Here is a 12595-nt window from a genome sequence, read left to right on the forward strand (position 1 = left end):
GCCTCATTCTCTACTCTGGATTGCAACAATAGCCATTTACATTAGAGATTCTGTTGGCCGGCACTTTTCAGTGCAAGAAATGTTATACACATTCGACAACCCAGCAAGGAAAAAAAACCATCAAAAACAAACACCACCCAAATTATAAGGCAGCTTCAGGGCTCTTGTAACTTTTTCCTCTTGTCTAGACAGCATTACAATAATTGGGTAGGAAAGCTGATGAAAAAAGCAAACAACTAGCAGATTCCGTATCTGATACAACAGCTGTCCTAAACCAGGTGTTATCACAGTACAGAAAAATAAGCTGTTTATTTTAAACAAGAAGTTTATTTAAACAACAAGACGGAAGGGAAAACTATCCAAGATCAAATTTTTGTTTAGAGTAATTTCTCCCTACTTAAAGACAGTTTGCTCTACATGTAACAGCTACGTACAAAAAAGTTATAAAATCGTCCTTGGTTGTACAATGATAAAAGAAAAACATTGAAATTATCCAATCATATAAGGTATGCAAGGTTTTTGTTTTATCAACAATGAGAGCAAAATAACTTACTGGAATATAAAGATAAAAGTTAGAGGAGCATGCCACTAATGGAGATCTGGGATATTTTCACAGACCAGTTTGTTTTTACCACCCCATCTCCATATGATGTTGATCAAACATACCATTGGCCATTTAGTTAAAAAAAATATGCATGTCTGTGCACATACACCAGTTACGTTATGTACAATAGAAGGAATAGGAAAAGAAATCAAAGAAGAGAGAAAGCTATACTGCAGTAGTCAAAGATGTGGCTGAACCAAGTCTCATTCTTCTAATTGTGAATGTGTTGTTTGTGGGAAAGGAAATTTGGTTCTCTCTTTCAGTACGCTCCTCCTGTCTGCTGCTGGAACACGTCAATTGTATCTTCATCCTCCATTTCCAACTGCAAGGAAAACATTAAAATTAAATAGAGAATATGAAAAATGACAGAATTCCAACAATTATTCATTTTCTTCAATAAAACCCAAAGATTACACCATTTTAACACAAGGAGAGATCATACAGTGCACAATATGAAGTTTCAATATAGTGAAGCTGATAACCCAATTTCTGATATAAAACACTAAAGAAAGAATGTCAATGAGACACCCACCAGGTTTTGTCTGACCACAACACCCATCAGTACACATGATTATCTATGTTGGAAGTTCAACTACTCTGAAGTGTGAAATGTTCACCACCCATTACACACCCAGCCACACTGGATAGCAGGCTCCTGCTACAGAACTGAATTCTGGAAGATGTCAGATTTAATGGCAAGAACTACACCCCATGCAATGAGTTTTTCCTGGTTCGTATGTTGTTTTCGTGCATTCTCTCTCCCTGCAACGATGCTCTTGAGGCAGAGACACTCTCTAGAATAGCACAGAATGGGCACTGGAATTTGGGAAACCCCCGGAGAGCTTATTTTGTGTAAGACCTCTTTGGATCTAGGCCAACAACTTTTGATTACTCAATGTTAACTGTTGCAAGCTGTGCATTCTTTGTATTACTGAATCTCACCATGTAACCATAGAGGACTGTGGATCTCTCGCAATCATCATGAATTTACATGATTTTAATTGCTGTTTTAATAATTTATGTTTTATTGCTGTTTTAATTGTAATTGTTATTTTTGGATTTTGTTTGTTGGGCATCAAATTGCTGCCAGTTGTGGGGCCGCCCTGAGTCCTCTTCGGAATGAAAAGGGCGGGGTACAAGTACAGGAAGTAAATAAATAAATCATGCAATTAAGGAGGGATACTATTAAAAGTCCCAGCATCCCATAGGGAGAAGCAAGGCAGTACAAGAGAAAGGAAAAACCAGTATTCTAAAATATATTCTAAAATATTGAGAACTGAATCAAAGACCTGACTAACAGAAAGTGGAATACAAATCTAAACATAAAATGGCTTCTTTTGACAAGAAACTGAATAATTACTCTACATACTTCTGTGTTATGTTTTCTCCAAAACCAGGAACTAGTTGCAAAACTGAAGTATAAGAAAGGTCTACTATTACATAATTACTTGGCCGATCTCTTGTTTTTAGCTGCATCCAGCAAAAACATTTTAGTACTTTTCAGTTAAAAAAAATTACCTGTGCAGGCGTGTCTGTTTCATTGATTGGCTGCCCATCAAACCGGAATCTGATTTGCCTCATTGACAAACCCTATGGCACATACAAAAAGAAAAATTAACAGCAAGCTAAAGCCCTAGCCAGTTCTAAGAGTAATATACAACATTTTAAATTAGACAGAAACAACTACAGTGTACCTTACAATACTAGATACTCACTTCTGAATCATTTTGAATCAACAAAAACATATGACTAGGAGGTTTCAAGATTTTTTCATAAATGTCTCTTCCAAGTTCCCACTTAAGTATGCTTATTTACTCTGAAATAGCTTGGATCATATTATATAAATGGCTACCCCTGGATATCTTTTAAGGTTGAGAGTGTGGGACTTTCTGACGTCACCCATTCAGGTGGCTCATCTGGGATTTGACCCCTGCTGTCCTTAGTTCTCACCCTACACTCCAACCAGTACACCACACTGGACTACTCTTGTTATGTTCTGGTCTTTGCTTTACTGCAGACCACAAAGTGGCAGTCAGGTATGTATAAACTGTTGGTTACTCTTAGCTAAAAATAAACTGCTAGGACTAAGATCACCTTAAATTGAGGCTGATTTGCCCTTATCCTTGGTACATGACTCTTATAAGTAGAATTTAGTAACCTGTTAAAAAAAACCCACTGTACTTTGACAAATTTTCACAACGCCTAGTGCTAAATTATCATCTTAGGCTTACCCAAGCAAGTCTTTAACACGCTTAGTGTCTAATTCAAGGACCTATGGCACTCCACAACATCACAGCAAGCAAAATCAATGGTGAAGGAATAGGAGAGTTGAATATCTGGAGGCTTGCTATCCCTATTCAACCATCATAGTATGTGAGGTTGGAAATAAAGTATAAAGTCGGGCAATTTTATTTTTAAACCTACCAGGATCGACTGTTTTTTCTTTCCAAAATCTGTTGTTACTAGAGCCACACCCACCTTCCAACAGGGTAAGTGCCACTCTTTCTTGGGTATGTCATGGTTAGTTTTAAAATATTTTGAAACACAGCACAGGCTGCCAGACTGCAAATCGAATTTATTCCACAATGCTTCCAAAAGCATATACAGCAATTCCCAGCAAAATCAACCCTAAACCATTTATCTCCTCTTAAGACAGAGGATCAACTCTACAGTTTAGCTGTACTTATTTGTATATAAAATGTATATATAAAATGTGTTTCACATTTTATTGTTTTACTTAGTAATAATAGTTTTATAGATCTGTAAACCGAATATGAAACTGTGCACTTTTTAAAGTCATTAGTGCTTAGAAAGTACAACTAGGTGTGTATCTCCAAAAGGAGAAATACCTCATTTTCCAAGTATATTCTTCTAAAGCAATACAGGAGTTGTTTTTTAAACAAGTTACACAGCAAGCTGAACATAGATAAGTTCCCTTAGTTTTATACGTCTCCTGTCAATTTATCTTGAGAATTGTAAAAGCCATAACAGAATAAGTTTTTAATTACACCTTATTCAAAGTTTCTTGGAGTATTTACACATCCTTCTCACCTGTCGTTCACAATAGGCTTTCATTAGTTTGCTAAGTGGTGTATGCCTTTTAATCTTAAACTGCACCACAGATCCATCTTGCCCTGCAACCTTCAGATTAATGTGGTCATTATTTTCAGTCTTCACTCCTTCCTGTAAGAGAGACAATAATAGTATCATTAGAAAGACAATGTATCCTGCCTAATAAGCACTCAAATTGAACATTCAGATCACCTCTGAACAAACCTCCACAATTCTCTGACCCAGAAAACGATTAGTAAATTCTACAAAGCTGCTATCAAGCAGCAATACGGCAGCACTGACAACAGCTTCTGTTGCATGTTTTAAAGCATATAGATTCACCTGATTTCACTGGCATCCAATATTCTCAGAACACAAGTATTATTTATTTTATTTATTTGGGGGTTCTTTTACCCCGCCCTTCTCACCCCGAAGGGGACTCAGGGCGGCTTACAGGAGCAAGGCACAATTTGATGCCTGCTTTATAAACAATCGTACACAAAATTACACAAAATTACAACAATTCACAGTTGACATGCATACAATATAGTCATAAAATCAATAAAATCATTAAAACCAAATACAAACCCAGTTTCTCCTCTTACATGGTCAGTGTTTGTTAACACCTAGATCTAGTTTCCGTTCCATTCATCAATCCTGCTGGTCTTACCTGCCTGATTGACTGATTTAATTGCCAGAGTGCCCAAAGGCCTGGTCCCATAACCAGGTTTTCACCCTCCTCCTGAAGGCGAGGAGGGATGATGATGCCCTAATCTCCCCCGGGAGTGAGTTCCACAGGTGGGGGGCCACCACTGAGAAAGCCCTGCTCCTCGTCCCCACCAGCCTCACTTGTGACAGTGGTGGGGTCGAGAGCAGGGCCTCCCCAGATGATCTCAGACTCCGGGGTGGGACATAGAGGGAGATACGTTCGGACAGATACACTGGACCGGAACCGTATAGGGTTTTGTAGGTCAAAACCAGCACCTTGAATTGTGCTCGGAACTGAATCGGCAGCCAGTGGAGCTGGCACAACAGGGGGGTGGTATGCTCCCTGTATGTCGCTCCGGTGAGCAATCTGGCTGCCGCTCGTTGGACTAGTTGAAGTTTCCGAGCAGTCTTCAAGGGCAACCCCACGTAGAGAGCGTTGCAGTAGTCTATTCAGGAGGTAACAAGAGCGTGGACCACCGTGGCCAGATCAGACTTCCCAAGTTACGGGCGCAACTGGTGCACAAGTTTTAGTTGTGCAAAAGCTCTCCCAGCCACCGCTGAGACCTGGGGTTCCAGGCTCAGCTGTGAGTCTAGGATCACTCCCAAGCTGCGAACCTGCGTACAGTAGTTCCACATCTAACCAACTTTATAAGCTTGCAATCACATGCACATTTATGTGAACTCAATGAGGTTAATTTCCCAGTAGATTTATATCATGCTGTATTAATAGTTATACAATAAAATTAACCAGTACAGCTAATATCCTATACTGGAAGTTAAGACTCTACAGGTAATGGGAAAGCCTAAGACTCAGCCTAGATATCCTAAAGCAGTGGTTCTCAACCTGTGGGTCCCCAAGTGTTTTAGCCTACAACTACCAGAAATCCCAGCCAGTTTACTAGCTGTTAGGATTTCTGGGGGTTGAAGGCCAAAACATCTGAGGACCCACAGGTTGAAAACCACTACCCTAAACCAATGTCTAATCTTGGAATTTAAGCAGAGCGAGCCCTGGATGAAAGACTATCCACCAATCCCGAGTGCTGCAGGCTAAATTACAGAGAAACAACTTGGTAAAACCATCTCTATGTATAACTTGTCTTTTAAAAAAACCCTATGAAATTTGTGGGGCAGCTAGAAATCAAGAGGTGGGATCAATAAAAATCAAGAGGCAAGGGCTTAGTCTGCAACATGCATTTGTAACGAGTATAACCATTAATGCTGTCCTTCCTAGGAAAGCTGTATCTGTTCTCGGGAGATTTAGCTTCTAACATACCAATTACTAATGCTTCCCTTATTTTACTTGAATTAAGTCAGGCATGAAGTCATTGTTCTAATCTATTTAATGTACTGTATGCAGCTTTGAAGCGTTGCTCTCAGTCATCTCCTTTAACACACAGAATAACAACATTCATTGCTTTTCAAACACTTTCATTTTAGAAAAAACGAAGAAATTGCCACCTGATTTAGCCCTGTGGCTTTTAACTCAGTTGATTTTTTAAAAAAGGGTCGTTACTAGAAAGTCAGTACATGTAGTCTCCAAGTTATGAACAAGATAGGTTCAGTAGGTTTGTTCTTAGGTTGAATTAGTATGTAAGTTGAAACAGGTACATTGTAAGTGTAACTCCAGCCATACACAGAGAGAGAGACTTTGGATAGCATTAGGGAAGGGTTAACACCCTGTGGTGTTTGCTTTGTTGTCTGTGCCCCTGTTCAGAAGATTTCACCTCACTTTCTGTCCCCGTGATACTGCGATTTTGAAAAATGTGGATTGTTATGGAAACAAACTGGTGATAAGGTTCAGTGGCGACCCCTTTTCCCCATGATAACTCTTTCAGGAGTGAATTTCCCTCTCTAGATTTCTCTCACTTCCTGTTGTCCCACCCGGTTCTTAACTATCAGTATTTTAAGTCGGATGTAACTGGGCAACTGCTTGTTAACGATATGGAACCAAGGAGTCTTTCGCTTTTACATTGCCGTAACTGCACAGTGGGAAAGTCAAGCATGCAGTTGAATTTTACTCAAAGAGTTAAATTGTGAGCATTTTAAAACGTGGGCACAATTTCTACACTTGTGCATGGAAAAACTAGTCCAACAGAGATCTTGAGGGGGAAGATGCTGCTATGCCAGGGCCCTTCCACACAACCCTATATCCCAGAATATAAAGGCAAAAATCCCACAATATGGGTTGTTGTAGGTTTTTTCGGGCTATATGGCCATGTTCTAGAGGCATTCTCTCCTGATGTTTCGCCTGCATCTATGGCAAGCATCCTCAGAGGTGAGGTGAAATATTCCTCACTACCTCTGAGGATGCTTGCCATAGATGCAGGCGAAACATCAGGAAAGAATGTCTCTAGAACATGGCCATATAGCCCGAAAAAAACCTACAACCCACTGATTCCAGCCATTAAAGCTTTTGACAATCCCACAATATGTTTTGAACTGGGTTATCTGAGTCCACACTCAGATAATGTAGGATTTTCTGTCATGATATTCTGGGATATAGGACTGTGTGGAAGGGCCCCCAGTTCTAAGGAGATGGTTTATTTATTTTTTAAAACAGTCTTATTTTTAATCACTGTAAAAAAAACTTGCGCGTTGATTGTGAGCCCTTCCAAACAGACTCTATATCTCAGCATCTGATCCCAGGTTTTCTGTTTGTCCCAGATTATCAGGCAGTGTGAACTTGTATAAACCAGTTTAAAGCAGAAAACCTGGGATCAGATCCTGGGGTATGAGACCTGTCTGGAGGGGCCCTATGGAGATTAAGTTAGAAACTCCGCACTTATACTATTTTTCTAGGAACCTTTTACCCCTTTCGGGTCTTAGCAAATAAGCATTTCTTACCATTATCATTTTATTCATGCAGAGACCTCCAAGGAAAAGACCCCAGAAATGTCTCCCTTACACACAACACAAATCAATGTGGGACCCTGCATCCACATGGACCATTTAATGTGGTTTGAAACTGTGGTGGCCAGGCAACAAAGGGCCCTTCCACACAGCCCTATATCCCAGAATATCAAGGCAGAAAATCCCACAATATCTGCTTTGAATTGGGTTATCAGAGTCCACCCTCAGATGTGGGGTTTTCTGCTGATATTCTGGGATATTGGGCTGTGTGGGACCACAGAATACCATGGCAGAAAATCCCACAATATCTGTTTTGAATTGTGGGCCATTCCACACAGCCCTATATCCCTGAATATCAAGGCAGAAAATCCCACATTATTTGAGTGTGGACCCAGGCTCCTTCAATACAGCTAAACAAAACCCCACATTTTCTACTTTGAATTGGAATATATGGCAGTATGGACTTGATAACCCAGTTCAAAGCGGATAATGTGGGATTTTCTGCCTTGATATTCTGAGATATAGGGCTGTGTGGAAGGGCCCCCGGATTATCTGATCTACACTGCCATATATTCCAATTCAAAGCAGATATTGTGGGATTGTCTGCCTTGATATTCTAGGGGCCCTTCCACACCACCCTATATCCCAGAATATCAAGGCAGGCAATCCCACATTGTCTGAGTGTGGGATAACCCAGTTCAAAGCAGATATTGTGGGATTGTCTGCCTTGATATTCTGCAATATAGGGCTGTGTGGAAGGGCCCTGAGTTACCCGAGTCCACACTTAGAAAATGCGGGATTTTTTGCCTTGATAGTCTGGGATATACTAGGTCTGTGTGGAAGGGCTCTTGTGTTATATGGTTGTCTGAAAGGCCCCCAAACTCCCATGAAAGCGCACGCAAGAACGCCCTGAATGCTGAATGCAGTGCTTCGTGGTTGCTGTAATCCCCACCCGGGTCTCGAGATGGAACTGTGCAGGTTCCATACCGGTTTGAAACGGCATGAAAGGGCCCGTGTAGAGGAGGCGGCGGCGGCGCTCTCTCTCTGCCGCAGAGCCAGAAACGCCGCTCTGCCTGGGAAAAGGAGCGGGAGGAGAGGGGCCCCTTTAGCCGGGACGTGGGTTTGGCGCCTCGGAGAGCAGCGGAAAAGGAAACAGGAGGGCGCCGAGGAGGAGGAGGAGGAAGGGGCCGCCGTAGCAGCGCCGAGGCCGGCCGGGAGGGGAGCCACACAAAGAGGCCTCCCTCCCTCTTCTTCTTCCTCCTCCTCCCCTCCCTCTTCCCTCCCTCCTCCTCCTCCTCCGGCGCGGATGGCGCCCAAACACACGAGGGGCCGGCGACCCCGCTCCCTTCCCATTGCAGCCAGAGCTTGGCGGATAAGGAAATCCATGGAGCACCCACACACACACACGGCGCTTGGCCCGCTCTCTCTCCCTCTCCTTCCCTTCCCTTCCCTCCGGGGGAGAGGCCTTTCCCTCCGCGAGGCGCCTTCCTCCCAACGGGAGGGGAGGGGAGGAGGAAGGGAAGGAGGAAAATGGCGCGCAGCCCCGACGCGGAGGAGCCAGGCCCGCCGCCAACGCCGTCCTCGGCCTCTTCCTCGCCCTGCCGCCCGCCCCCTCGTCCCCAGCCGGGCCCCGCTCACCTTGGGCTTCTCGTCCGCCATGGCGAGTCCGCGGGGTGGGTTCCGCTCCGAGCTCCTTCCTCACCGCGAGCGGCGCCACGAAAAAGATGAAAAAAAAGGGCGACCGCGGCGGCCGAGGCAGAAAGACTGGGGGAGGGGGCGGGGTGAGCGCGCACGCACTGCCGCGGGGCCGCGCCTCGGCCGGCGGGGGCGCGCACGCACGGCCCTCCCCTCCCCCGGCCGCCGCCTCCCCATTGGGCCTCCGCCGGCGAGAGCGCGCCGAGCCGTTACATAACTCCGACAGGAAGACGGCGGGTGAAGGAGGGACGCGGCCCTGCGTGCGCGCACCCCGGGGGCGCCGCCCGCGCGCCGGCCCTGCGTGCGCGCACCCCGCGCCCGCCGCGAGCTTTGCTCTCGCTCGCGAAGAGGGCATTGTCTTTTCAAAATGGCCGCCGGGCCTGCGAGGCTGAGGAGACCTGCGCCTGGGCCAGTGGCCTTGGGTGGAAACCTGGCCTTCGCGCGGGAAATAGGGGGCTTCACCAGTGTCTTTTCTCCATTTGGCTGTTCTTTTGGTTGAAGGATTTATGCCCACATTTATGCTTCTGTGTATCCTTTTTTTTTGTCACATCCTTCATTTGGTTTCACAGAACTTCATTCCCTAGGTTTTGTTACTTGGTTGCACAATGTGAAATTTCTTTATTGCATTAATACCAGTATATATTTGTGTAGCCCACTAAATACATTGAACCAGCTTAATTAGTCGCTTCTTTGATCACCTTATTGGAGAATTAAAAACTTCATGGGAATTTAGACAGCTTGATTTCCAGTACCCCTAGTGGCGCAGTGGTTTAAACTGCTGAGCTGCAGAACTTGCTGACCGAAAGGTTGGCAGTTCGAATCCAGGACGGGGTGAGCTCTCACTGTTAGTCCCAGCTTCTGCCAACCTAGGTGTTCAAAAACATGCAAATGTGAGTAGAGCAATAGGTACCGCCTTAGAGGGAAGGTAACAGCACTCCATGCAGTCATGCTGGCCACATGACCATGGAGGTGTCTACGGACAACACCAGCTCTTTGGCTTAGAAATTGAGATGAGCACCAACCTCCAGAGTTGGACACGACTAGACTTAATGTCAAGGGGAAATCTTTACCTTTTTTATTTCCAGTGGTTCCACCTTTTAATCTAGAGCCATTAGTTACTGCAGCCCTGAGTAGACATGGACTACACATCTCATCATCCAGCTAGCATAGCCATTATAAAAAGGGCTTAACTGATAAGGGCCTACCTATTCTTGCAGACTTTCAAACTGGATAATGCTAAATGTGCACACCATGGCTTTTAGTAATCTGTGTCTCTTAATGAAGCACCCTTACTATGAAGAGTCCCCAAATTACAGAAAATACTTGCCATCAAATTCCTTCCATGTATTGTTCCATACTAAGTTATACTGAACTACTGATAATTTTTTTATTTACTATTTAGTTATTTACTACATTTATATCCCACCCTTCTTACCCAGTAGGGGACTCAGAGCGGCCTTACAAATAGGCAGTAATTGGATGTCCTTAGCACACAAACAATAAAATAAACAAGTACTTTAAAACCGTAAAGTTAAAAACACATCATTTTGAAAACTAAATTATTAAAATCACACCATCCAAAATTGTAATCCAAAGCCGTTCCTTTTCTCATATCACTATTCCATATTCTCATACTGCACTAAGCTTCTATCCAAAAGCTTAGTCCCATAACTAAGATTTTACTTTCATCCTGAAGGTCAGGAGGGAGGGAGCTGCTCTAATTTTGCTGGGGAAGGAATTCCATAGGCAAGGGGCCATCACTGAAAAGGCGCTGTCTCTTGCCCCCATCAACCGCAGCTGCGAAGGAGGCAGGACCTCCCCAGAAGACCTTAATCTCTGAGATGGTTCATAGAGGGAGATACAGTGCATTAAAAACAAATTAGTTATCAATATTTTTTACTTTCAGAGCCAGACCATACTGCTGTGCCAGTATACCAGAAGGCCCCTAATACACCACATAATTAGTATAATTTCCTAGACCTGGGCTGTATGTGAAAAAAACCACTTTTGGGGACTGAATGGGACAAAAACTGCTAGGTGAACATATTGCTGCCTCTACAAACAACATTTTAACAACCACTGGCATGTACACCGCACCTGTCATGATGATGGCAACCTCTTAACACAGAAAAGCAGACCCCACAGTCCATGCGCTGAAAAAAGCATTTTGAAAACTCAGAAATCTTCCATGAAACCTAGTTCACTTTTGTAACCTACAAGACTGGTCCACTGGGCCTTCTTAATTGACAATAATGTCTATGTTATTTGTAGCTTGGGAAGGTGTTGCATTGGGGCTTCCTTCAAAATAATACATATGCATATCCCGGTTGGTTGGATTAGGTTTGGCCAGAGCCATTTTGCCTCGGTCCATCCTCATGACCTCACCCCTGTCCCACTGATTGAGGTAGATCTGGAGGCCCTTCCCAAATCGGAATTTGGCTTCAGGCCACAGGGTATACTTCCCCAAAGACTTTTTGAATAACAAGATAATAAGAATCCTTCCTCTGAGATTCCCCAGGAATTTCCAAACATTAGGGTTTAAATTCCTATCATTCACTTGCAAAGACTGCTCTTTCAAAATCTCTTTTGACTGCAAACTACACAGAAAGGATAGAACCTTCAACACATTGAATAGTTAATTTCAATTAAAAACTTTTAAAACTTAAATAAAAGCTTTCCTTGGTCTATTACTAAAGTTCAAAGGGGGGGGGGGGCCTTGTCAGGGCAAAAAGGAAAAAAGCAAAAAAGATCTGGAAAGTGTAAGTTAAGACCCACAGTGGCAACTTCCATTTGTTGAATAGCTGAGAAACAGGAGATTTGAGTCCAGGCCCCATCGTAGGTAAAACGATGGATTATCGTATCAGGTGAAGAGAATTCTCAGGACTTGAACCCAGACTGCATAGTCTAAAGCAGATGTACACACACTTCCACCTTGTAGCACCGTCTGTGTTTGAGAGAGTGTTTAATAAAAACCTGAGATTTACCTGCTTGAACAAGATGCAAAATAATGTGCTCAAGATGAATTAACTCAGGAATTTATTTTCAATATTATGACATACCTGATAGATCTTTTCACATAAACTCTTTATTTCCCTCCAGTTTAACTAGGTTAGCAACTTAAGTTAGCATGAGAAAAGTTGCTATATTAGTCCTGCAGTTCTATACGGTTTGTGGTTGATCCACTCCTTTGGGCTTCACACAAATTAACCATTTGCTACAATATACAATCCTGTGATTTTCTTTTCCATTTCTGGCCGAATAGCTTAACTATTGGTTTGTCCCATTAGTACGAGGTCTGCCCAAGGATCACTGGTGGTCTCTTGGTATCCATTTTGTTAGTCGATATGCCCATGCTATATTCCCTGCCTATCTTCTTTTTGCCTCATAGAATTCATTGACCACCTCACGTTTCCCGGTTCTTTGACGCAACTCTTTATTGTTGACTTTATAAACTCTTATTGTCATGCCACACATCTTTCTTTCCGTTGCTCTCTGAGTCGCCACCAGTTTTACCTCCTTTAACTTTGTCGTTTCCCATGTTTCAGATGTGTATAACATTGCTGGTAAGACTGAAGTGTTGGGAGATATTTGCTCTGATCTTCATTGGCAGCTTATCATCTGTTAGTTCTGTCCAGTTTCGATGAAAAGCCATCCAAGCAGCCTTGCATCTTCATGCCCTTTTGCCAT

At 43.3% G+C, this 12595-nt stretch overlaps 1 protein-coding gene across 1 annotated transcript; it reads right to left on the reverse strand.

The window, feature by feature from the left end:
- Positions 1–307: 307 nt before the first annotated feature.
- SUMO2 (small ubiquitin like modifier 2) lies at positions 308–9014 on the reverse strand. The gene is made up of 4 exons (XM_060764707.2): positions 8852–9014; positions 3656–3787; positions 2123–2194; positions 308–926 (listed from the first exon to the last, which is right to left on the reverse strand). Exons 1-4 carry the CDS (start codon positions 8870–8872, stop codon positions 864–866), a joined length of 288 nt encoding a protein of 95 aa, XP_060620690.1. The 5' UTR covers positions 8873–9014; the 3' UTR covers positions 308–863.
- Between the last annotated feature and the right edge of the window lie 3581 nt (positions 9015–12595).

Source organism: Anolis sagrei, chromosome 2, assembly GCF_037176765.1.
Source record: "Anolis sagrei isolate rAnoSag1 chromosome 2, rAnoSag1.mat, whole genome shotgun sequence".
Lineage (NCBI taxonomy): Eukaryota > Metazoa > Chordata > Lepidosauria > Squamata > Dactyloidae > Anolis > Anolis sagrei.